Source organism: Strigops habroptila, chromosome 12 (assembly GCF_004027225.2).
Source record: "Strigops habroptila isolate Jane chromosome 12, bStrHab1.2.pri, whole genome shotgun sequence".
Lineage (NCBI taxonomy): Eukaryota > Metazoa > Chordata > Aves > Psittaciformes > Psittacidae > Strigops > Strigops habroptila.
The window spans coordinates 21864330-21890876 of NC_044288.2; the positions used below are offsets into that span (position 1 = coordinate 21864330).

Genomic DNA, 26547 nt, shown 5'->3' on the forward strand with positions numbered 1-26547 from the left:
CATAGATAAGAGCACCGAGCGGAGAGCGAAAGGGGAGACCCGTCCCACACGCGAGTGAGTGAGGAATGGAGGGGTACGCGGGGTGAAGGGGTCCGCGGGGCTGCGGGTCCCCCCCTTCACCACCGCGGGGCCGGCAGCCCGGAGCCGGGCGGTTCGGCGCTGAAACGGCTCTACCTGGCCCCCAGTGCCCGCTCGCCCCGGCCCGGCTGGGCTCGGGATCTGATAAGGAGCCGGAGCTCCACCTCCCCGCGGTGGCGGCGGGAGGCGGAGGCAGCGGGGGGGGGCTGGAAGGGGCCGTGCCTGCGCTGCGCTTCGCTTGCACATCCTCACACACACCGAGGGACGGAGGCGGGCACGGACGGAGCTGCCCACCGGGGCTGCTTCCAGCCCTGCCGCCGCCGCTCCGCCGAGGAGCCGCAGCCCCGGCCCGGGGAAGGGGGGGCGGTTCCCACGGGACGTTTAGATTTATTTTTTGGGGCCCCCCCTCATTTTTCCCTTTTTTTTTTATTTTTTTTTTTTTTTAAATTTGATTTTCATTCGTGGATAACGATCGAGAGGAGCCGGGGGGGGTGCGGGGAGCCCGGTCCCGGCGGGGAGGAGGCGATGCAGACGCCGCTGGATCAGCGCGCAAGGGGCCAGCACGGAGCGCAGCGCCGTCCGCATCCAAGTAAGAGCTGCGGCAGGGCCGGGAGCTCCCGCCCGCGGCCGCGGAGAGCTGCGGAGCCCTGCGGAGCCGTGCGGGATGCCCCGGGCGGGACCCCGCCGCTGTGCGGGAGCGCGGGGCCGGGCGGCGGCGGGAGCGGCGCCGGGAGCATCCCGCGTCCCTCCGCGCTCCTCCGCGCCGGGCTGCGCGGGCGGCGGCTCCCGGTTACCGGTCCCGCCCGGCTCTGCCACTTGTTGTGCGGCGCGGGCAGGGCGGGCGGCGGGGGGTGGCTGTGGGTGTGCGGTTGTGTCGGAGCGAGAGCGTGGTTTGGGTGGGATTTCTGCCCGTCGGGGGTGGCTCTGGGGGGGTGTCCCCGCTTCCTGCCACCCCGGGGTGTGTGTGTCCCCCCCCTTCCTGCCACCCGGGTGTGAGCGCGGCTCGGGGCGCGCTGTGCGTGGGAACCGGAGAAGTTGCGGGTGAGCTGGGAGCGGGGCTGCGTGTGTCCGTGCGGGAGGAGCGGGGTGAAGGGGTCTGGCTGCTGTGCACGCCCGTGTGCGTGTGCCCCGGAGGGGTAGGATACGGGAGGGGTGCGTGTCGAGGCTGCGGTTGTGTGTTGGGGGATGTTACCGGAGCGGGGTGTCTGAACGAGTGAAATCCCGGTTTTCGCTGCCGCTGCGCCGGGCTGGGTGTGGAGCCGGTGCTGGGAGAGCGGCTCCCGGCTGTTTTCCCGCGATGTCCGTGCGGGGCTGGCGGGAGAAGCCCCGTTTCATCCCCCCGGGGCTCGCCGGGGAGCGGCGGAGCGGGGCGCTGCCGGCCGCGGGAGCCTCAGCCCGGGCCGCCCCGCCGGGAGCCGCGGAGCCGAGCCCGGCCTCCCTCCTCCCCGCATCCCTTCCTTCCATCCTCTATCCCCTCTCCCCAGCCGCTCCTTCCGGCCTTGCCGGGGTGTTTCAGGCCCGCGGCATTTTTTCCTTCCCCCAGGACCCCCCCTCCAGGCCGGGATGGCGGCAGGAGGGGACGGGAGCCCGGAGGGGCTATAGGGGACCCCCGGGGTGGGAGGATGGGGGCTGCCAGCCCGGGGAGGCTCTGACAGGTCTCTGCCTCGCTGGCTGCCGGAGTTGGAAAGGATGTGGAGAAGGAGGCAGGAGGAGGGAGGGCCCCGAGCTTCGCCCTCTTTTCATCACTGTGCAGCTCCTAAGAGATGGTTTTGGGGTAAAGCTGCCCATAGGCGAGTGGGGTTCCCCATCGCGGGATGCTCCGGCTTGGGGTGCTTGGGCCCAGCCTGTGTAAATGCCGAGCAGCCGCAGTGGCAGCTGGAGCCGAAGGAAACCGTGGGACGTGCCACGGAATGCCCAGGATTCAGCCCATCTGTGCCTGCGATGCAGGACTGAGCATCCATGGCCGTTTTTTGGACAATATGGCCCTTGATCCCAACCCCTTGCCTGTAGTGGAGCCGTGATTTGCATTTGCTGCTTGCTTGGATGTTGCTCCAGCTCCAACATCCAGCTCCGAGTGTCAGAGTAGAGCTTGAGGGGGGGGGGACGGTTTGGGGGATTAGTACTTGTGTGCTCAGTGCAGGGTTTGGATGGACTTGTAAGCATGGCTCCGAGCCATGCAATCAGCCGTTGGGAGCAATAAGAGGGTGGACTTTGGTGCCCGTTCCCGGAGCGGAGCTGCCTTCTGTGGAACGGGGCCAAGGGGCTGTGGGAATCGCAGGGAGCACAGGCTTGTCCAAGCAGTTACTTCAATTCTCAGCGCTTTATAACCTCTCTCTCATTAGGACTTGGGGTTTTTTTTGGGGGGTGGATGGCTGAATTCTGTAGGATTTTGCATGCCACTGTCCTCTGAGAGCTTCCCAGTCATGCATTAAGCAGCGTGACTAACGCCTCTCTCATGTGGTTCAGTCTCTCTCACACTCTCCCCGTAGGGAGAATTGTGTGTGCGGAGGAATAGTTGTTTTGGGAGGGGTTTTGAGTTTTAAGTGCTCTGTGCTCTGCCAGCAGGTTGGAAAAAAGGTGCCTGGCACCAGAGAAGAAAGTGTGGGATGGTCCTTAGATCCCATGGGAAAATAGCCCGATGCCTTGGACCAGCCCCTGGGAAGCCTCTGTCTCCTGCACAGACGTGCTTTTCCCCAGTGGTGGAGCCTTCCTCCTCCTCCTCCTCCTCACGCCCAACTCTGGGCTCTCACGTCTGCGCTGTGTCATTCGCACCCTTAGGCGCTGAGCAGGATTCCTCACCCAGTGAACCGGGGCCCCTCACACCCCTTGTGGGGTGATAGTCCTGCTCGGGCCCCCAGCCCCTCTCTTCCTCCAGCCTCCTGCTTCCGAAGTTTCCTTCACCTGTGGGAATGGGGCTCGGGTTCAGGCTCCAGCCCCTATTTTGGAGCAGAAATCATAGGTGTTGGGCATCTTTGGGTGACTCCCTTCCCTCTCTGAGGCCAGCACAGGCGTTCCCAGTTCCCGGCTCTCAGTCAGGGCTGTGTGAGGCATCGCACCGGGTCAGGAACTTTTACGTTTACCTGCGATCTTCCACCTCACACCAAGGCTTAGTCAGGACGGCGCTAACGTCATCGTCAGTCATGGCCCAGCCTAGTGCAAACAGGCTTGTGCAAACAGTCCAGAGATGGGCGCGGGTGCTGCTCCTGGATGGGGTGTCCCTTGGGACCCCCTTCCTAGCATCCAGGGCTGCCCATCTTCGCCTTCTCCCCATCCTCACTGCTCCCCATGTCCAAAGGGAGTGCAAGGCAGCAGGATGATGAAGCTCAGTGTTGGTTCAGCCACCCTGTGAAGGCAACTGTAGGGGTCTGGTGTGAGCGCACACGCCCACTGCGTGCAGACACGCGTGTGACCCAGCCAGGGCGTGCACACGCACACGGTGTAAGTACCCCCGTGTGGGGTGACATCACCTGAATGCACAGCCGGTGGCAGCAGGGACATGCGCACATGGTCCCCCCACGCAGGCACACGCATTGCTCGATGCACGCACACGTGCGGGAGTGCAAGCTCGTGTCTGGTGCACAGGCTGCCCCGGTGCGGGCACGCATGTGCTCCATGCACACGTGTGGCACGCCTGCACACCCTGCTAAGTGCACATGTGGGCACATGTGTGGCTTTTCCTACAGACACTCAAATGCTCATAGCGCGCACACGGGTACACGCAGGCAGTGCACACGTGTGTGCGTGTACACGCATTGCTGGGGAGGGCCTGTGTTAAGGCAGAGGGGCGTTGTGTTTCTGCTCAACTTCTTACCTCCTCCATGCTCAGCCTCTGTGGGAATGGAATAGTCCTCTTTGCCTCTTCCCTTCCTCCTGGGGATGTACATCTCTATGCCGGTTTGGACAGTTGTGCATGCTCTCAGCAAGGTGGGAATACCTCTTCTCTGCATGAAGGGTGCTCGCAGGACAAGGGAGCAGAGTCAAGCTAGGCTTCAGGACCATAGTTTCATCTCCAGAAACAGAGATGTATTTTCACCTGTGGAGGGAGAGCTTCTCTCTTCCATGCCATTGATGAGGCACTTATCATAGAATCACAGAATCCCAGAATCCCAGCCTGGTTTGTGTTGGAAGGGAGCTTAAAGCTCATCCAGTTCCAACCTCCTGCCACAGGCAGGGACACTTTCCACTAGAGCAGGTTGCTCCAAGCCCCATCCAAGCTGGCATTGAACACCTCCAGGAATGGGGCATCTGTCTGTGGGGAAGCGGAGGGGTAGAGGGACTGGGAGATGCTGGCTTGTGGGAAGTACCAGGGTGGACAGTGCATGATGCTCCACTTGTTGAGGATCTGTACAATGCCAGCGTCACCAGGGATTAGGCACTTGCTATGTGGCACCATGGAGGGGAGATGGTGGAGGAGCGCTCACCCATCCCACAGGCTGGGCGCAGACGATGGAAAGAGGAAGCGATGGGGGTGGCGAGAGGGTTGGTGCTATGGGGCCAGGGCAGATGCTTTTGGCTGCTGATTTTAGGGCACCCAACCACGGTGATTTTGGGGTGCTGGTGAGCTGGGCTGCACCCTTCATGCTCACGGCTCAGCAGAAGCCGTGTGGGTGCGCCTGGACCCTGGAGGTGCATTCCGAGAGTGGAAAGCAGGGGACAGGAAAGCTGGTGGCCAAGCACTGCCCCAGACAGTGGGCAGTGGGCCTGTGGCTTGGTGCAGAAGTGGCTGGCAGTGCCTCTGCAGCGTGTGCACACTGCGAGGAGGTTTCCAGTGGCTGGATGCCTGCGGTGCAGCGTGTGCAGTGTGTGTCTCTGCAATGCAGGGGGGCAGAACGTCTGCCACTGCCTCTGCAGCAGTGGGGTGGGCACCCAGTGCATGTGTGTGCAGTGTCCCAGTCTGGAGTGGGAGGAATGGGAAGGAACAGTGTGTCTGCAGTGAGCGAAGGGAACAGTGTTTGCTGGCGCAGGGTGTGGGGTTGCCTAGTGACTGTGCAGCAGAGGGGAGATGCTGTGCCTGCCATTGCAGTGTGCTGGGGCTGTGCAGTGCACAGGGAGGCACAGGGTCCGCTCTGTGGGATCTGCGCTGCAGAGTGGGCAGTGAGTCTCTGTCCCTCTAATACAGGGATGGGCAGTGCCCCTCTTCCTGTGAGGGCAACAGGCGGATGGCAGTGCCCTGCATGCAGTGCAGGAGGGATGATGCTCGGGGCTCCTGCATCCCTGCAGTGCTGGATGGGTGGTGGCTTCGTATCTCGCAGTGCAAGGCTGGCAGTGCTGCTGTGTTGGCAGTGCAGGGAGGGCAGTCCTGCTCTCTCCCTGCCGTGGCAGTGCCCCGTGCCCCTGCAGTGATGGATGGGTGGTATTCCTGCAGTGTAAGCAGTGCTATGAATCTCTGCAGTGATGGATGGGAGGCAGCTGTGCATCCCTGCAGTGTCCCATGTCCCTACAGTGCTGGATGGGTGGCAGCCATGCATCCCTGCAGTGCTGGATGGGCAGCATCCCTGCATCCCGGCAGAGCCCTTGCTCCGCTTTGGGATCTCCTGTTTCCACAGGGCTGGCAGATGGGTGCAGTGCCTCTGTGTCCCCGCCGTGCGTGGCAGGCAGTGTCCCTGCAGTGCGTGGCACACAATGCTCCTGTGTTCCTGTGGTGAGAAGCTGTCTCGGAGCCTGGCCGGCTCCCATCGGGTTGCTGGCAGGGCTGTGTGCAGTCCACCCTGTTAGTGTGCCTCGTTGGGTCTAATTACAGTTTGTGTGGTGATGAAGAGGGTGGACAGTGGCAGGAGTGGCTTCCTGCAAGTGACAGGAAGCCAGGGCTGGGGTTTCAATGATGGGGTTGCTCACCCGAGCAGGGCGTTGCAGGAACTTTGCAAGCCAGGACCAGTCCTTCAGGGCACTTGCTTGTGGAGGCTGCCAGGGGACCACAGCTCTGCCAGCCCCTTCCCTTTGGGGGGCTGCTTTGGAACCACGCACAAGGGGTGCACCCAAAAGGAGATGCCAGGGAAACTGGCTGGGGCAGAGTGGTCCTGGGGCTGCCTAACGTCTGGTGTCTGTGTCTCCTTGCAGCTCCCCTGCAGCACAGGATGAAACCGCTGGCATCCTACCTGGGCCTGTGGCTCCTCTTCCAGCTCCCTGCTCTGGTCTCTGGGACACGTGTGGTCTACAAAGTGCAGGAGGAACAACCCCCCAACACCCTCATAGGGAGCCTAGCCTCTGACTATGGCTTCCCGGACGTGGGGCACCTCTACAAGCTGGAAGTGGGGGCTCCATACTTACGTGTGGATGGCAAGACTGGGGACATCTACACAACAGAGACCTCCATCGACCGGGAGAGCTTGCGTGAGTGCCAGCACCTCCTGCCCGGAGACCCCTGCTTCCTGGAGTTCGAAGTGTCCATCACTGACCTGATCCTGAACAGCAGCCCACGCCTGCTCGAGGGGCAGATAGAGGTGCTCGATATCAATGACAACACCCCCAACTTTGCCTCGCCCGTCCTCACCCTCTCCATCCCTGAAAACACCAACATCGGGACTCTCTTCCCCATCCCCCTGGCCATGGACCGGGACTCGGGCCCCAACGGTGTTGCCTCCTATGAGCTGACGGCTGGTCCGGAGGCGCAGGAGCTCTTTGGGCTGCAGGTAGCAGAGGATCAGGATGAGAAGCAGCCACAGCTGATCGTCATGGGGAATCTGGACCGGGAGCAGTGGGACTCCTATGATCTGACCATCAAGGTGCAGGATGGAGGCAACCCACCAAGGGCGAGCAGCGCCCTGCTGCGCATCACCATCCTGGACATGAACGACAACGCGCCCAAGTTCGAGAAGGCCCTGTATGAGGCAGAGCTCTCCGAAAACAGCCCTGTGGGGCACTCGGTCCTGCAGGTGAGTGCGGGGGCTTTCTTCTCCTCTCCAGCTCCCCTCTTGCCCAACTGCAGCAGGGACAACCCAGGGAACATTTATACAGCCACTTGTTGCCACAGCTCCTCAAGGGAGGAGGGAGCATGGAAGGGGTACAAGCTGTAGGAGCATGGTGTCACTGGCAGGCAGGTCCCTGGGATGTCACATCTAAAATGAGGGTGTAAGGGACGCACGGGAAGGTGCAGGACACGGCCAAGAGGCAGCAGCAGGGTGGCGGGTGTGCAGGATCAAGGCTCCGGGTTACGGGGAGGGCTGGGACCCAAGGTCCATGGGGAGCCTGGCTTCATGCCAGACCCGTCTCAATGCTGCCTGCAGACAAGACATAGACCCTTTCATAAGTTGCATTCCCTTGGCCTCTCCATGGAAACTGAGGCTTGCACAGGAGATGGGGGGCAGGCAGCATCCCTGCTGCCCGTCTGGGGGGCCTGCCCATGGCTCTGGGGGTGCTTTGCTGTCTGCATGGGATAGGGGCTCTGCCCCGTCTCAGGCAGTGGTGCAAACCGGCCCAGGGAGCCCGAAGCGATGGATCGTGGTGGATTTGGCTTGGAGGGGACACTGAGATGATAGTAGCTGACATGTGTTTATCTGCAGCTGCCATCTTAATAAGCGGAGCGCGGCCAGCTCTCATCTGCTCGCTAATTCTGATGTGAATGTTTTAAGAATTCATTTTTCACTGTTAAGAGAATGGAAGTTGGAAGCAGATAAGGGAGCTGCATGGCCAGGAGGAGAATGGGCTGATCCGCCGCTTGCTGCCATTGCTCAGCTTTTATCTTTCAGGGGGAAAATGACTTCTGCCTTTTTTGTGAGTGGAGGTAAAAGGTGGAATTTACATTTAACAACTTTTCGTTCTTCCATCCAAATCTGCTGAGCAAGATAACGGCGGAGCAGCAAATGGTGCAGAGAAGAGGCTGCTCGGAGAGCCGATTAGGGAGGCAAATGTTAGACAAACCTCATCTTTTCTAGAAAGCAAATAATAGGCGTAAAGGCAGGTTTATGTGAATGCAGAGCTCCTGATGGACAGGCAGGGACTGCTGGTGCCATGCAATGCTCAGGCAGCCCTGGTCCCCACTTGGCTGCATCCCTGGATGCCTGGATGGAGCTGCTGCAGCTCCATGCATCCTCTCCTCCCTCCTCCTCACCTTAGCCAGGCAGCTGCTCGAGCTCCTTTTTGGGGAGGGTTTTGTGGTCCCTCCCCGCTGCTGCCTGGGTTGCACGGCACGGGTTCCAGAGGATTCCCTGCGTGCCGGAGCTGGCCGGGAAGGGAGCATGGCCAACCGGCCCAGCCGGTTTCACCGGAAGAGCAAGGAGAAGCCTCCATGCCGGAGGGCCGCTCCCAGCTGCTCTGCCGGTCCCAGGCTCTTTGCCCCATAGTCGTTGGCCCCAGAAGAGGAAATCCTGGTTTTCCACCCCCCCCACAGCCGTCCCCAGAGGAAGCCGCGGCAGGAAGCGCGGTGGTTTGTGGAGGGGCTCACACCACCGTGCTCTCTGCTCACCGTTTCTCCCTCCATCCCTTAGGTGAAAGCCAACGACTCGGACCAGGGCGCCAATGCCGAGATTGACTACTCCTTCCACCAAGCCTCAGACATGGTGCGGCGGCTGCTGCGCCTGGACCGCGCCACGGGGCTCATCACCGTGCAGGGGCCCATCGACCGAGAGGACGTCAACATCCTCAAGTTCTCCGTCATGGCCAAGGACAAGGGGGCCAACCCCAAGAGCGCCCGCACCCAGGTGGTGGTCACCATCAAGGACATGAATGACAACGCACCCTCCATAGAGATTCGGGGTATAGGGCTTGTCACCCACCAGGATGGCATGGCCAACATCTCGGAGGACGTGCCAGTAGAGACAGCAGTGGCTCTGGTACAAGTGTCCGACCGAGATGAGGGTGAAAACGCTGTGGTGACCTGCGTAGTGGCGGGTGATGTCCCGTTCCAGCTGCGGCAGGCTAGTGAAACAGGGAGTGACAGCAAGAAGAAATACTTCCTGCAGACCACCACGCCTCTGGACTATGAGTCAGTGAAGGAGTACACCATTGAGATCGTGGCGGTGGACTCAGGGAACCCGCCTCTCTCCAGCACCAACTCTTTGAAGGTGCAGGTGATGGATGTCAATGACAATGCGCCCGTCTTCAGCCAGAGCTTCACTGAGGTGGCATTCCCCGAGAACAATGAGCCCGATGACCTGGTGATGGAGGTGAGTGCCAGCGATGCTGACAGTGGCTCCAATGCCAAGCTAGTGTACTCCTTGGTTACGGATCCCTCCTCCAAGGGATCCTTTGCCATTGACCCTGACTCTGGGGAGATCCGGGTGAAGGCGGTGCTGGACCGAGAGCAGCGGGAGCGTTATGAGTTCTTGGTGGTGGCAGCAGACAAGGGCAGCCCCAGCCTCAAGGGCACAGCATCTGTGGCCGTCAACGTCATGGACAGGAACGACAACGACCCCAAGTTCATGCTGAGTGGCTACAACTTCTCAGTGATGGAGAACATGCCACCCCTCAGCCCTGTGGGCATGGTGACGGTGATTGATGCTGACAAAGGAGAAAATGCCCGCATCCAGCTGTCAGTGGAGCAAGACAACGGGGATTTTGTCATCCAGAATGGCACTGGCACCATTCTCTCCAGCATCTCTTTTGACCGGGAGCAGCAGAGCACATACACTTTCCGACTCAAGGCGGTAGACGGTGGGGATCCTCCCAGGTCTGCCTACGTGGGGGTGACCATCAACGTCTTGGATGAGAATGATAATGCCCCCTTCATCACTTCACCCTCCAATGCCACCTACAAACACATCCTGCCCCACACCAGCCCTGGCCAGCAGGTGAGCAAGGTGAAGGCAGAGGACATTGACTCTGGTGTCAATGCAGAGCTGATCTACAGCATCACAGGAGGCAACCCCTTCGAGCTCTTCCAGATCTCCCCGCACAGTGGGGACATCACCCTGGAGAAGGAGATCCTGCGCAAGCACCATGGCCTGCACCGCTTGGTGGTGCGCGTCAACGACAAGGGCAAGCCCTCGCGGCACGGCACGGCGCTGGTGCACTTCTACGTCAACGAGACGCTGGCCAACCGCACGCTGCTGGACACGCTGGTGGGGCACAGCCTGGACACCCCGCTCGACATAGACATTGCTGGAGACCCCGAATATGAGCGCAGCAAACAGCGAAGCAACATCCTCTTCGGAGTCATCGCCGGCATCGTGGCCGTCACCCTGGTCATCGTGCTGGTCGTCCTGGTGCGCTACTGCCGGCAGCGGGAGGCCAAGAGCGGCTACCAAGCAGGCAAGAAGGAGACCAAGGACCTATATGCACCCAAGCAGGCCAGCAAGAGTGGTAAGAGCAAGAACAAGGTGAAGAAGAGCAAGTCTCCAAAGCCACCCAAGCCCACAGAGGATGAGGAGGAGACGGGGCTGCAGAAATCACTCAAGTTCAACCTCATGAACGACTCTGTCAGCGACAGCCCCCGAATCCACCTGCCCCTCAACTACCCTCCGGGCAGCCCGGACCTGGGTCGCCACTACCGCTCCAACTCGCCGCTGCCCTCCATCCAACTGCAGCCTCAGTCGCCCTCTGCCTCCAAGAAGCACCAAGTGGTGCAGGACCTGCCGGCCACCAACACCTTTGTTGGCACCGGGGACAACAACTCGACGGGCTCCGAGCAGTACTCGGACTACAGCTACCGCACCAACCCCCAGAAATACACCAACAAGCAGGTAGGAGAGCTCATCCTGCGGCCGGCAGCGGCCCCCCCGCTGCACCGGGGAGCCATCTGGACAGAGGTGTGGGAGTGAGCCTGGACTGGCCCCCAGCCCTGCATGCGTGGCCCCGGGGGGGCTGGCTGAGGACTGCCCTGGAGCCGAGCCGCGGAGCCTGGTCATGGGATGGGGAGGGGATGGGGGTTGTAGGGGGGGAGGCCAAAATCTGTTGGAGCCCTTGTCAAAGCGCCCGGGGCTGGGTCCTGGTGGCGCTGCCTGGGTGATGGTGATGTGAAGGGCGCTGCATGTGTGTGCCTCTGCATGTGGGGCTCTGGGGAGGGAATCCCACCTGAATCCCTTTGGGGACTGGCTCTAAGAGCACCAAGGAGGGCAATGCCCACCTTCCCATCCATCCCTCCACTTGGGCTGGCTCGTGGGAAGGACAGACTGGTCCTGCTCCTGCCACAGCTCTGGGCAGGCAGTTTCCAGCCCTGCCCCTATCCGGGGAGCGGTGAGGAAGGCACTAGCCTTGCTGTTGCCAACCCAGCTCCGCTGGTGTGGCTGAACCCTTCACCATCCCTGCAAAAAGCCGCCCAAAAGGGAGTTCTGCACCCACTGTGGCTGCCCAGGCAGGTGGGGCTGGGTGGAGGAGCAAAGCTCTGCCTTTTTCCCAGGCTCTGGCTTCCCCCAGGCTTGGGCCCTCTGCCATAGCCAGCGCGGTGAAAACCAGGCTTCCCTTAGCGCGAGCATCGGGCCCGGAGCTATGGCTCTGCAGGAGCCGTGCTGCAGAGAGGGAGAGTGGATCTGGGCGGCTGGGATGCTTCCTCCAGGCGGGATGGGTCCGGCCGTGTGCCGGGGTCTGTGCTGGGAGCTGGAGGAGGGGGGCACTGGGGTCTCTGCTGCGTGCTGCGCTCGGGTCACTGCTTTTGGTCTAGCCAGGGTCTCTGCTGCGTGCGGGGCAGGGAAGAGGTAGGTCTTGGCTGTGGACTGGGAAGGGCTGCTCGCTGGTGTGCACTGGAGCTTGGAGCTGTCCCAGGAGGTCGTGGGATGAGCCCGGAGCTTGCAGGACCCTCTTTTCTCGGGCTGTCTGGCCAGTTAGCTTGCACCACGTTTCTGCTTTGGCGCCTGTCGGGTCTATCCTTAACTAGCTAGGGATGGAGAGGGGGGACGAGTGCCTGCGGCTTTGCCTTCTTCCTGGGTTCCTGTGGGTGAGAGCCACCCATTCCATTCCCCCACCGTGCTGTATCCTCTGTGCCCTATGGAGACCCCTGCTCCCTTCTTTGTATCCCGGAGAGCGGCAGGCTGGGCTCCTGCCGTGGGGCTGAGCTCAGCTGCCCTGTTGGATTTGACTTCAATAAAGTTTTCTATTTTTGACCGGTTGTGCCTTATTTTCCCTGCTGCCCCTGAAGATGCTCTTGCTCCCAGCAGTTTCGCAACCATATTTCCCACATCCTCAGCCATTGAAGTACCCAGACCCTGCAGCACCCAGAGGTGATGCTCATGTGGGCCAGCCACCTCCACAGGCCCTCCACTGTGCCCCAGCGTGGCCAGTCCAGAGGCTTCATGGTATTGACCCCCCTCATCAGATTGACATCTCCCATCTCCAGTCACTGCTTTGCCATCTAAGGAGGCACCTTCCTCTAGGACATGGTTCACAATGCATGCATGTACATACACACGTGTGGACGTGGAGGCAGTCTGAGCCATGGACCATCCCACCCAGCTTTCATCCACCCCAACATCCCCCTTCACAGCTTCTCCTGGTTCATTCCCATATCCTTTTGAGACCCACCCATGTCCCAGCGCATGGAGGAGCAGATCCCTGCCTGGCTGCCATGACCCACATCCTGCTGTGAGGGTTGGAAGATGCCTCTCACCCGCCGCAGTGCTGGAATGAGGACGCACGCAGTTGCAGATGGAGCCTGGGTGCGTCAGCAGTGCTGAGGGGGAAGCACCTGAAGCAGGGTGCTCCCCCACGCTGGGATGCCATGGGCACCCTTGCACAAAGCAGAGGTGCTCCCATGCTCCCAGGCAGGCTTGCTGGCGGCGGCGGGGCTGCGGGAGGGCGATGGAGCCACGCTCCCCATGAAGATGGCTCTGCCCCTCCTGTGGGCAGGTTGGGGGTGATGCTGCTGCCCTGGAGCTTGCTCAGGCTCTTGTCTCCAGTGGGCTGGAGAGAGGATGGATCCCAATAGGCAGGAGCCACACATCACCTACACCCCGCTCCCTCCAGCCAAGCACCACATCTCATGGACCTCCTTCCCCAGCCACCCCCTTCCTCTTTCTCATGGTTTATCTTTCAAACTGGGGCAGACATCCCTGCGCCCATCACACCAGCTTCACCTCTTCCCCAGGGGCTCCAAAAGGCCGCACCAGGCTGCTGGAGAAAGAGGAGCTCTGGCGCTGGGAGAGATTAGATCATCTGGGGAAACCAGTGGTTCTGGCTTCGGTGGTTTCAGCCCTGTGCCAGCCTTGGCTCTCACAGCCTCCTAGTTTGTTTTGCTAACAGCATAAGGTTTTATCTTGAACCATCCAGGAAGTGTCTGGGCCTCCTAGGCAGGCAGGGCTGGGACCTGTGGGGAGATGCTATGGCTGCAGAGGAGGAAAGGAGACACCAGCAACCACCTAAATAACTAGGCCCCTCAGGGCTGGGCAAGGCAGTCTGGGGGCTTGGCTCAGCCTTGCTATCTGCTTCCCTTTGGGAACTTTTGGAGAGAAGTTTCCCTTCCTTCCTTGTCCTCAGCAGCTCTTTGATGAACCCGAGGCGAGAACGCGTGGGGAGAGTCTCTTTCTTCTGCCCGTCTCCCAGGCTCCATCCTTTGGGGCTGTTTTATACCGAGGAGGGATCTGCTGCATCCTTTCCCAGCTGCACAAACCAAGCCTGCCCTGGGTCCTTAGAGGCCCCACTGCCCAAGAAGCTGCTGGAGTGGTGTTAACTCCAGCAGGCTGCTGTGAGCTCAGCAGAGGTGCCTGCACCTGCCTGCAGGCTCAGGAGCACAGTGCAGTATTAATTACTCTCTGCAGGGGGGGATAAGAGGGATATTGTAACTGTAATGGGCAGAAATGAAATTGTCTTGTCTCAGAATTTAGCTTAGAGCCTCCATAAATTACAGGTTTAGGTGTTGGCAGATGTCTGGGAAAGGCTCCCACCGTCCTGGGTCAGTGGATTTTCTCAAGGTCGTTCACGTGGAATGAGCTGATAAATGGATCCAGCGAGGAGCTGCAGATGGAGCTGAGGGTTCATGGGGGACCTGCCCTGGTTTTCCCCAGTTTCAGAAAGGTGCTGTGCTGGGAGCAGCTCCCTGGTGCTGCACAGCAGCTCCTGATGCCAGGATCAATTGCACTTGCTTCAGCTGTGGCTTTGGCATGTGGAGACCAAAGGAGGGAGCGTGCTGGTGATGTCCCAGGGGTTGAGCTTACTCTCTGCTGGGAAGAGCGTCTGGGCTCTGCAGAACAGCTCTGAGTGCTTGTGAGCATCAATGGGGTGCTTGGGGGAGCATGAGGAGGGGTGAGAGTGGGTTGTACATTGTGCTTGCTTCTGGGGCATTGGTGAGGATGTGGAAAGTCCCATGAGCAGGGCAGGGATGTGCAGTGGCTCCTGCAGGTCTGTGCTGGCGAACTTTGGTTTATGGCAGGGAGGGTGCCTGTGCCTGAGGGAGCACCGTGGGGCATTGGAAAGCTTCAGCCATAGGAGATGAACAACAACCTGTGCCAGGAGGAGGTGGCAGTGGGGTGCATGCAGCCTGTATGGGAGGCCCGCAGGAGGAGGCATGGGGGATGCAGAGCTGGTACCACAGAGAGGTGGCACAGGGTGATGTGCAAGCTGTAGCATGTGGAGTGGTGGCAGTGGGGTGAGCACAGCCTGTATGCAGTGGGAGGTGACAGTGGGGTGTACACAGCGTGCAGCCTTGGGCAGTCCTCTGTCAGAAGCCTGTCTGCAAGGAGGCAGTGGTGCTCACTGTCCCTGTACCATCGGGGAGAGCATCTGGGCTCTCCTGCCTGGCAGTCCCTGGCCCCACAGCGCTTCGGACCTCATCCTTTGCTTCCTTGAAGATTCACCCAGCCTGTGCTACCTGCCTGGGGCTCCTCACATCGGGCTGGGCCGCTGGTTGACTTGCAGCTTTGGCCAGTTCCCCTCTTCCCACCCTGCTGTGCCAAGATGCTGCTCATTCCTCCTTGGCCTCCTCTTCCTTTTGCTTCTCAGACCCCCAGGCTCTCCCCTGCCTGATGCCCTTGGAGCCAGCGTTGGTCTGTGGTGAACACAGGCTTCCCTAGCTTGGATTTGGGAGAGTTCTTTTATTTTCCCTCACCCCCCCCTCTTTCACAACCGTATCTGCTCCTCCATCCCTCCCTCCTGATCTCTCCCTGTCTGCTCAGGCAGTGACCACCCTTTCCCCATCGCTTTCCCTTCTCCACCAGTCTCTCTGACCGGCTGGCCCTGCTGCAGAGGGATGCTGAGACTGAGGCCAGCTCTGCCAGCCGAGCTGTGGATCCCTGTGGATGAAAGCGCTGGCTGTGCAGGCCAAGCTGTGCTGATTGATATTCCCAGCACTGCTCTGCCCGCTCGGCCGGGCTCTCAGCTGCAGTGCACAGACCAGCCTGGAGCAGTGCCCAGCCCTGCAGCCTGCTGAATCCGTCACCCAAACCCAGGGTAAAACCCAGCAGGGTGTTTCCCTGGGCTCCCTGTGGTCCCTCCACCCAGAGCAGCCAGGAGGCTGTGGATGGGGTGAAGGGTGGGGTGTTCTGGGATGGGATGGAGAGGAGGCTGGGGTAATGAGGGGGTGCGTGATGTAGGGCAGGGTGGGGTGCTGCGGGGGAGCGTGAGGGGACACAGAGCAGCTCTATCCATGGGAACTGTGTCAGCTCAAGGTGGGGATGGCAGCCCTGGGGAGAACATGGGTAGCGGTGAAGAGGTGGATGCTCTGTGCTTGTGGATGCTGTGTGCTTGTGTCCCCAAAGCTGATGTCCACCCTGGATTCCTCTGCAAGAGCCATGGAGCTGTGCATGGGCTAGCTCATACAGGGCTGTGCTGGAACAGGAGCTCCCCTTCATGATTTGTGGAGTCCTGGACATTCAGCCCATGCCAAATCTGTCTCTTGGTGGCATGTTCTTTTGAAGGCTGCCCATGGAGCCAAGCCCTGTGCCAAGCCCAAAGCTCCTTCCTCCCCCTCCACCCTCCATCCCCACGCATACCTGTTGGGTGAGAGCACCTATGTGTGAAACCCTGGGCACAGCCCATTTCCATGGGAGAGTTGTGCTCCTACGCGCTGCCCTGCATGCTGGTCCACCTGAGCTGCAGTTACACAACCCAAGCTCTGCTCCTGGGAGAAACCAAGATGATCAATGGAGATTTCTTCATAAGGAACTCTTACCCTTCTCCTTCAATGCCCCAGGAAGCATACAGCCTGCTTGGTTGGGGCAGAGATGGGTTGAACATGGATGAGGTGGAGCCTGGCTGCAGGGGCATGGGCCACTTCTGGCACCCTCTTGTCACCTCTGGCAGCAGCTGCAGCATCCATCAATCCAACCTAGATGAAGCTCAGTCTTGGTTTCACCTCTGGGAGCCAGGGTCACCTGTGACTTAGACACACTCAGCCTTCCCCCAGTAGGTCCCCTGTTGACTTTGTCTTCTCTCTGACTTTCTGGACATTTCTGGAGGTCTCGGTGTGCACCCTTGAGGACCTGCTTTCCCTATCCCACCAGTAGTATAGATTTCTTTTCCAAGTGGGGTTCCTGACTCAATCCAGCAGTTGAGAGCACAAGAAGAAGAGGAGGTCAGATAAGTGAACAGAAAGAAAACAACTCCCAAAGATCCCTTAAAAACATCTCCTGGTTGGTTTGCATCAGTGTCTTCCCATGCTGTAAGCTATTTACTTCGGTCCCTCAGATGCTCACAGGATAGAGTGGGTGGGAGAGTAGGTTTGTAGCAGTGACCTGCTAGGAGGGTAGGAGAAAGCTCATACGTTATCATTTACATCCATTTTGGCATTCACAGGCATGCCTTGTGGATCCTGCCCAAAGATCCCAAAGATGCCCTTGCCCCAGAAGGTAAACAGCCTTCTGCGCACCTCCACTTGCAAAATACCTGCTTGATGATCAACTATCTAAATGTGGCATCTAAACTATCTAAATGTGGTGGTCTTGGTGGGTTTCATCAACACTGTCTTTAGAGCCATCATTTTGGGAGGGCAGCAAATCCCCCCTTCTCCTTTGGAACTGATCCTGCTCCGTAGCAAAGTTGTAGGAGCAGAGTGCCCTGATTTAGCTCCTCTGAGACATCTCCAAAGGCCCGAGCAACCTGAAAGCCTGGAGCTATTTAGCTCCCACGTGGCCTGGTTTTCACATGCTCCAAGCTCCCCGATGCTCTTAAGCAGCTGCAAAGCTGCTGCCAGGAGACTCTGAGAGATATCCATCCATCCTGCTGGGGGGGGAGCTCCTTGTCTGAGCTCGGGACTGAGATCGTGCTCTAAATGTCTTGCTAATGTGGTGTCTGATGTTCCTCTTACACTAATCTGTTAATCTTTCTCCTTCTTCATCAAAAGCACTCAAGCCCAGAAGAAAGCCAAATCAGTATTTCAGATGTTTGAAGAGCTCTTCGTTATTATTCAGGCTGGGCAAGACCTTTTGGGGTGTTGTGCTTCAAGGCCCTGGGAGTGCCTGGAGGAGCTTGGGCTGTTTTTTTCCAAGGATTTCAAGGAGATCACAGTTTGTTAGGGACTATTGGGATGTGTGTTGCCTGGAGAAGACAGTTCAGAAATGTTCTCTAATGTTCAGGAAATCTTTCTTGAGCCATGATCTGCAATGTCTGGCCCAAGGACTTGACAGCTCACCCAGGATTTGAGGACAGGGTAAAAGAAAGCTGTCCTTAACTCATCCATACCCGGGATCCTGTGCCAGTAGGAGTGGTAATGCCAGCCCAGTGCAGGCAGACAAGTGGCCTTAACAAGCCTTACAATGTTCCTTATCTTACCTGCTTGACCTCTCCAAATGAAGGCTTGTCTTACCCACTATCCTCATTCATCATCAGATGTAGGTTGGTTGCAGCCCACTAAAGTGAGGGCTCTAGAGCGTGTTAGTGCACAAGCTTATGGAATAGACACAATTCCTTGAGCAAGAAGGAAAAGCTTCTGCCCTTTGCCTGTGGAAATGGAGGTGGTTAGAAAACAGAGTGGCCATGAGAGAAAGATTTTCAACTTGAAAACAAATCAGCAGGAACTGACAATTTTCTTTTTATTGTGGCTCAAGGAAATCCACGGATGTAGATGTATAAATATCTATTTCCTAATAATTTCGAAAGGCATGATTCTCACTGACCTTTTGAATTTAACTTCATAATGAATACTTGGCTTGAATGCTGAAGGGAAAATTACCTTTGCAAGAGCATCACTTTTTCATTTTTACATGTCAGCAAAGATATCCCCCCTGCCCCAACTTAGAAACAAGAAACTCGCTTGAAAAATGATCTGATTTCAACAAATTGACATTTTTTTCCATGCCAAGTCTGATGCTGAAGAATTCCTGGTTCTCTGAGTCCTGAGTTTGTGGCTTGGGACCCCCTGCTCTCCCCAGAGCTTTCAATACTATCTGTCAGCTCCACTGACTGCAACTGGGAGCCAGATTAGCTCATTATTTTCCCAGCGTTATTGTCCCACTCTACAGCTGTTGGATTCCTCAAGGGCTTTATTCAAGTGTTACTCCCAGTTCTGGAACCCTTTTTCTCCCTGGGATCTTCAGATGGTTTTAATGTGGTTATGAGACCTCCTTCTGTGTCCCAAGCAATTTCCATTCCATACCAGCTATCTACAAAATGGCTCTATTATCAGCTTGAAGGTGATAGACATTTTGGGACACCACGGTCAGTCCAATTTAGACATTATTCCATAAAGATTATGACCCCTTTAGATTTTATGGTTCATCCTTCAGATGATTTATTTTCATATTTTCCTTTCCAGTCTTCATTTCAACCAAAGAAAAGCCAAATTGCACATCCTTGATGGGCTCAGAGCTCTGATAGGCACAGAGGTTAGGCAATCTCTGTCCTGAGGCTGTCTAAATGGGTTTCTAATTGCGTTAGATCTTGCTATGAGTTAGATAAATTCGATCTGACCAAGCAGGTTGGCACCGGGCTTTGGCAGCTTCTTTGAGCATCATGCAAATTTCAGGAGGCTTCAGGGCACCCATGTGGAGTCAGCCCACATTTTACCCAGATTTATTCATTAAATAGTGCCTCGGGATCTGCTGTCCATTTTAGGACGGCTGTTCTGCTATCATTATTTCAGCAGGACTTGCAGCACCTCTCTTCTTGTCTGCAAGGTCAGCACTTGCTAATGGCCAGCGATGGATGCCATGCAAAGGGCCACTTAGAAGAGTGAGCAAGTGCTTTTCACATAATACCTGTCTTCAGAGGTGTGATTCCCAAGAATTCCTCTGCGTCTTTCCTCCAGTTATGGATTCCTTCTGTAGTTTCATTCGTCAACAGTGAAAGATCTAAAGCGTTGTTGTGACCAACCATCATTTCAGACACCGGGGTAGGGATGGACACAAGGATTTGTGGGCAGAAAACAGCCATCAAAGGAGACATCACCAACATAGAATCATAGAATCACTAGCGTTGGAACGAACCTTAAAGCTCATCCAGTTCCAAACCCCTGCCATGGGCAAGGACGCCTTCCACTGGAGCAGGATACTCAAACACCAGATGGACCAGAACAGTCATCCCTGTTGCTAATGTGCTTTGTGCAACCACAGGAGCTGTGATGGAGGTGACTCCAGCAAATCACCAGATTTGCTGATCAGAAAACTGGGCCTTTAATTCTGCTAGTGGTCCTGTCCAGAACTGTTTGTCCAGAACTGTCCAGACAGTCTGCTAGTGGTCCTGTCCAGAACTCCAGTGCTTGTTTGGAGACACCATCCTCAGTGACAACATTTTGGGAAGGCCTGAATGGTTCTTTTGAATGCAGGAGGTGCATAGACCACACCTTTGCTTAGGGCTGGTTCCATCTATCTCCCTCCCATGTTAGTGCTGGCTGGAGCTCCAGGCAGGCGGTTGTCCTGCCTCATTGCTCCATCCCTTCCTTGTCCAAAGCAAGTAGAGTCCCTGGTACCTATTCCCTTGCTCTACATAAGCTCTTTCCTCAATTCCTTCGTGTTGTGCTAAAAGGGAACAAGCCAGTACTGCTGGGAACTGCAGCTCTGGTGTGGTTTGGTCCACTTTAAGAAGTGATAGTTAAGCCTCTGGACATCTGGACCTGGGGATGCTGTGGCAGCGCAGGGCGGTACCTCTGGGGCAGACAGGATCCCCAGACCATGAAGGGGACCAGAGGGAGAAGGGAGCAGAGGGTTACCATAGGTGCCAGGAGGATGATGCCAAGCTGGGGTGGCATTTGGCTTTTGCTGCTCAATGCTCTCCCTCATCACACTGCTCTGCTGGTGCCACGTATCGCTGTGAGCTCTTTACATCATGTGCGGGTGATGCAGGTATGGCAGCCCCAGGGATGAAGGTGGGTGCAGGAGGAGTGGGGGATGCTCTTGGGGGAGTTTCTTCTCCAAATGTGAGTGCATGGCTGGTTAGTGTCCTGCTGGGGTAGCATGGGGAAGGATTGGAAGAGCAATCTGCTCTGAGTCCATCTTCACCCCAAAACACCAGCAGAAGCTGTTGCTCAGATGAGCTGTAAAATGGTCCACTGCTTATGGCCACGAGCTTGTGTCCTGTTTCCTAGAGCCAGAATGTTGCCCTGGATGGCTTTTGGCAATTCAGGTCCAGCTTTCCTTGCGGCTTGCCCTGGTTTCCATGGGCATAATATTCCCGTCAGCCTCCTGCTCTGAAGCCTGTGTTGCATTGCGCTGGAGCTGTGCTCCTCTCCAGGCATAACACTAGCAAATAAAATCATTCCCACATGCAGCAAAGCCTCTGTACATGAAAAGCGTAGTTTGGAGCATGATCTCTGGACTTATCGTTCTGGGTTTTTTTGCAGTAACCAGGGATGTTGCATAGCTCCAGGTTGGTTTGTAAAAGAGAAGGGTTCATGAATTAATATCTGAAGTTGACTAACTCATGGGCTACAATGGCTCCCTTGTCACTTATTTTTATATTCTGGGCATTGGGTCTGACATTGCCTTTCACTTGCAACCCTGTGAGTTGCTGCATTGTGGCGGCTGTTGGGGAAGCAAGCTCCTTTGGCAGCTGGCTGAAAGGCCGTTGAGGCTCCTGGCATGTGGGGAGGCGCAGGAGCAATTGGAAGCTGCCAGATGAGCCCATTAGCCGCGAATCCTGCTTTCGGATCAGCAGCTAATGGCATTGAAATATCAACATTGTAGTTATCAATGTTGATATTTCCACCACTCCAGCGTTCATCGATGCTCAGGGGGGAGCAGAGCTGCTCATCCCCATGGGAGCTGTCGCTCTGCACCGTTCCTGTCGGCAGGAAAAGTGTGCCCAGGGTGGATTTTAAGGTTTCCTTTGTGAACAGCACAATGTCAGACGGGGACCAGCATCTCCTGCTGCTCAGCCCACGTTGTCTGCGCAGAGGGTGATGCTGTGTGTTTGTGGGGAGCTGGTGCAACACCCACAGCCCTGTTCCTTCATAGCACTGCTCTGGTTTAGGCTGAGTGTGTTTTCCCTGGGTTTAGCAAGGAGAATCAGCTTGGGTCCTGACAAGATGTTTGCAATGAAGGGACGAGGCAGGAGGGAGCAGGGATGGGGTCCCCTTAGTCCCCCTCCTGCATCTGTAGATGGATACCCTTATGGTAGAGAGCAGCAGGACAGAGGAGCCCTGGTCTAGTGTGAGTCATCCCTGCCCATGGCAGGGGTGTTGGAACTAGATGATCCTAAGGTCCTTTCTAACCCAAACCATTCTATGATTCTATGGCAGGGACTGGTTTTGGGGGGTTTTGGGGTGCGCAACCAGGCTGAGGAAGGCTTTTGGGGAGAAAATTTCTCATCAAAATAAGCCCCTGCTACTGTCAGATAATCCCCAAAACTGGAACTGAGGGTGTGATCCTGTTTCCCCCGTTGCAGAAAGGCTGGTGCAGAGCTGGAACAGGCACAGGGAAGGGCAGCAAGGCTGGCCTGACCTGCCCGGTGTCTGCGGGAGGACAGGCTGCACGTAGCCGCGCGCTGCAGCTCGCAGAGGACACGGTGGAGCGGGATGCAGCGCGGATGTGTGAAATTGGAAAGGGGTAGAGCGAGGAGCAATTACTCATGTTTCCTCATAACCCTGCAGGCAGGAGGATTTCAAGGAAAAATTACCAGGCAGCAGATGCAAAACCAAAGGGAAGTGCTTTTTTTGCTTAGCACGCGGGCAGAGAGTTCACTGCTGCAGGATGCCGCGGAGGCCAAAAGCAGGCGTGGAGTCAAAAAGGAGCGAATGCACTTCACAGAGAATGGGGGATATTAAATGTACGAACTGCAAACAGCTCCTTGCTCAGGGAAAAAAACCCTGAGCTGCAGCACAACAGAAACCCGCAGGATTTACCAGGGGATGAATGTCTTCATCAGAGCATCCGCTGCTGCTGGAGGCAGCCGCTGGTGCCGGTGCTCCCTGTGGAAAGTGGAATAGGGGCTCGTTTGCTCCTTGGATGTAGAGGCTGGCACAGGCAGGTCTCCCCATTGGGGATATAAAAGCAGGCACTAGGGAGCCCTTGAAAGGAGTTTTTTCTCAGAGCCACAATTCCTCAGCTAAGAAAATAGGCAGCTTTGCCCCAAATCCCCATTCTAGTGCAGTGGCAAAGTGGAGACAGCAGTTAGAAACAGCAAAACAATAGATGGGAGAAGGAGGGAGGAAAAGAGAGGGAGTGTATGGCAATTAGTAGAAATGAGTGGTTATGGAGTGTAGAGAATTGACAAGGAAAGCCAAAGACATTGGGGGAAAATCAATTCTGACAAGCTCAACGCAGTGAGGAGTGCTTTAAAAAATGTGCTAGCAAGAGGTGGAATCCAGGAACTGTCATTTCCAAGTGGAGATTGCAGAATGGTTAATTACGTAGGAAAAATGCAAACGCATTCAATAAATAGTTCTGGTAGTTTGGACTGAGACATAACAACGTAGGATGCAGTACCTGCCAGTGTGCTGAGAACCAGGTTCAGTTCAACATTAAACATAGCTCCTTGGAAGCGTGATATTTGAAATAATCAAGTCAAATAATTTGTGCTAAAGAGTCCTGAAAGGTCTAGAATAGGAGCTGTCTGATCTGGGGGTGTTAATGGAGGTAGGGACCCCAGGATGGGCCAGGACGAGTGAGAGCCAGCTGGAATAGAGGTGGGGTGCTGTGCGCAGCGTACACTGTCCTCACCAGCCCCAGGGAACAACTGGATTAATAGCTAAGGCAGGAAACTCAGTGATGGAAATAGCATTGACGTCAGCCAACGCAGTTTGATGGGAAGGGATACTGGGCAGTGGCATTACGTGACAGGTTCAGCTCTTAAACCTTTCCTTAGGTATTTGCTCCTGGCCACGGTGAGGAACAGGATCTGCTCTAGGCATACCTGCGGGTCTGAAGCAGCAGATCTGGTTTAATGCTGGTGGGAGATTACAGCGTGCAGCTGATCAACTTGGAGCTGGATGAAGATGCTGAGTTGATAATGCATTATGTTATTATTATTATTACTTTGCATTAACACTCCTCATTAGAAGCAAAGCATTGTTAGCTAGATGAAGATCTGGTTTATCAACAGCTTAGTGAAGAAAAGCTGTTGTTGGTTGGGAGTCCTCATGGAGCGAGGTTCTCCTAGAGGAGCTCTTCGGCAGCAGCACTGTGCCCGCTGCCATTCAGCGTTGTAATCAACGATCTGGAAGTAAATATAAAATCACCACTGATAAAATTTGCAGCTGACACAGAGATTGGTGGAGTGGAGATCATGATGAGGATAGAGCAGTCATGCAGAGCAATACAGATTGCTTGGTAAACTGGGCCTATTTAAACAAAGTGCATTTTAACACAGCCAAATGCAAAGCTTGGATGTTGTGAAATAGGGAATGCTGGTTTATATCCTGGAAAGCACTGACTTTAAAATGGATTTAAGGGTCACACTGCATGAGTAGCTCAGTGTGAGCACTCGCAGTGCTCCCACCAAAGGGTTGTTACAGTCCTAGGATGCAAAACCCTGAGAGGAAGGAGGAGAAGCAAGGCTCTGCGGACAGCCCTGATGGGATGGCACCAGCAGTTCTGGAGGGATCGCCACTGAGGAGGAATGGGGAAGAAGTGGGGCAAGTAAAGATGAGGGCCACAACGCTGATCTGCTGGCTTGCGGATTGAGACATAAGGAACCTGGGTTGTTTAACTTCGCCAAAAGAAGATTGAGGCGTGCCTTGATCGCATTGTACAAGCAACTTCTTGTGTAGGAAACGCTGCGTGCTGAAAGGCTCTTTAACCTCACAGGCAAAGGTCAATCAAAACCCGATTGCTGTAAGTCAGTGCCAGACAAATTGATTCAGTGTCTTCCTGTGACTCCAGAGCAGGGCTCTCTGGGTAGAGAGCTTCAGCCAGGCACAAGCTACCAGGACTGTGCAGAGTACGGGGCGGGCAATAATCCCCATCAGTGCTGTGCAGGGTTGGAGGGGAGTGGGTTTGAGTGTAGATTGCCTTTGCCATGCAGTGAGAAGAGCCCATTCGGGGGCTGCCAGGCAGGACCTGACACTTAAAGGAGGTGTTTTTTACGTAAAAGTGATGCTATTTGGAAGGGGACCCCTCGGGGGAGGGATAGTAACTGTCACAGGCTGGGTTTCTGAGGCTGTTTGTTTGTGTTATTGCAGGCACCCCAAGGAGTCCTGGCTGCTTGTCTGGGGTTTTACAAGCACAGAGAGAAAGCAAAAGCATTGAGATGTGTAGATGTGGCATTTATAGGGACATGGTTTAGTGGTGGACTTGGCAGGCTTGGGTTTGCAGTTGGACTTGATGATCTTAAAGGTCTTTTCCAACCTAAATGATTCTGTGATTCGATGAGCCCCAGTGATGGAGGAAAGCAGTCTCAGCCAGGCAGTCAGGGTGCAGGAGGAAGCAGTGGGACAGCGGTGCCTGGCATGGTGATGTGAGGAAGAAATCCTTTACAACAAGGGTGGTAAAACACAGGTTTCCAGGTGGATGCCCCATCCCTGGAGACAGTCAAGCCCAGGCTGGATGTGGTTCTGGGCAACCTGATCTAGTTGAAGATATGCCTGCCCGTGGCAGGGGGTTGGAACTTGATGAGCCTTGAAGGTCCCTTCTAACCCAGACCATTCTATGATTCTATGTTGGGTAGTGAGGTCTGTGCAGTGAAGGCTTTTCCAAGGCTTTACACAGCTGCAGAGCCTACAGAGGAAGGATGTCCTCTGGAGGGTCATCTGCATGCAGATCTGCAGTGGGCAGGACTGCCCTGACCTCAGCTCCTCCAGAGCTGTACACACACACCTCCTGGGAGATGCTTGCCTATCCCTTCGTAAAGATTGCACTTCTGCTTTGGCAATCTATTGGCAATCTAAGCTAAACCTACCACTGTATTTTCTTCTTTAGCAGCTAACCTTAGTCTTTGCTGCTGCAAGTGAAGGCCATTCCTTCCTGTCTGCCTGTGGCCAAAAGCAGCAGCTTTCTCTTTGCAGAAGGCTTTTATGAGCTTGAAGAGTGCTGTGTCTCTGCCACCCTTAGCCCTCTCCTCCCCAGACCAGGCTCCTCAGTCTTATTGCTATTACTTGTTTCTATTCCCCTGGTGCACATGTTCTCAAAAGCATTGCCCAGCCTGGACGCAGCTCTGCCTCTGCAGCCCTGCTTGAGCTCTGCAGAGCAAACACATCCCTGCGTGACTCCAAGACAAAGCTCCTGTTTGCACATCCCAATGTAGATGCATTTGTTGGTGTGAGATTGACACGTTGATGGATCATCAACCCAGGATCTGTGGTAACCCCCAATCCCTCAGCCAGCCTGCTGCTTGCACGGTGTGCAAATGTGACAGATCTATTCCACATCTGGCAGCCAAGCAGTTAATGAAAACACGGGCTGGAGGGACTCGGGACACAACCCGAAGAGTTTCATTTGATGCATCGTCCCAGCTGAAAGGCCTGTCTGCAGTAATTACTTTCTGACTCCAACTTTCTGAATGCCTCCCATCCACCCTGCAGTGAATTGCACTATATTACCTGAGCAGGGAAGTACTATGCTGCACCTACATTGTTTTTCCTGCATTACTTAGGAGAACATCGTCTAAAACAGTGTCAAAAAACTTCCTAAAGTCAAGACATAACATTTACTGCTCCTCCTCCATCCACGAGGCCTGATGTCTTTTCAAAGGGAGAAGTTCAATGGCTTGACATGTTTGTTTGTGACAAACCTACAGTGGCTGTTACTCATTTTCTTGTTATCTTGTAGGTACTTACAAAGAGTTCTTTTATCTGTTTCAGTATTTTTCCAGGAACTGAAATTAAGCTAACTGCTTTGTAATTCTCCAGCTCTTCTTTTTTCTCCTCTTTAGAGACAGGTGCTATTTTAGATCACTTCCAGGCTTCTGGAAGCTCCCTGATTCTCTACAAATTCTTTTTAAAAAGTATAAAAGGCAAAAAGAAAGAAAAAAAGCCGAAAAAAAAAGCCATAACACCTCTGAAGTGACTTAAATCAGGTCTCTAAGCATCTGGGGTGAATTTAATCAGGTCCAACCAACCTAAAAAGCAGGTAGCTCATCTAAATGCTCCCTGTGTGTTCCTTCCCTCCATTAGGCTCAATTCCTTCCCCTTCCTCGTTGGCGGTACCTGTGTGGGATGCCTGATTGCCACTCAGTTGTAGTAAAGACATCAGCCTAAGTGGTGTGTTGGTTCCTCTCTATCCTGATCGCCTTCAGATCCCCATCAAATCGCTCCTTTCTTGGTCTCCCTCCTATGTTTATGGGCGATTTTGTGTCTTTTCTCTC

The 26547-nt window shown here is 55.8% G+C and overlaps 1 protein-coding gene across 4 annotated transcripts in view; it reads left to right on the plus strand.

The window, feature by feature from the left end:
• The first annotated feature begins 334 nt into the window (after nt 1-334).
• PCDH1 (protocadherin 1) overlaps nt 335-26547 on the plus strand; it is a 59941-nt gene continuing 33728 nt past the window's right edge. For all 4 annotated transcript variants that reach the window (XR_003994150.1, XM_030504477.1, XM_030504478.1 and 1 more), the window contains exons 1-3: nt 335-667; nt 6136-6950; nt 8502-10694. Coding sequence is in view for 3 of the 4 variants with exons in the window: in XM_030504477.1 (XP_030360337.1) it covers nt 604-667; nt 6136-6950; nt 8502-10694 (3072 nt within the window). In the remaining variant the exon portion in view is untranslated. The remainder of the gene's footprint in view (nt 668-6135; nt 6951-8501; nt 10695-26547) is intronic.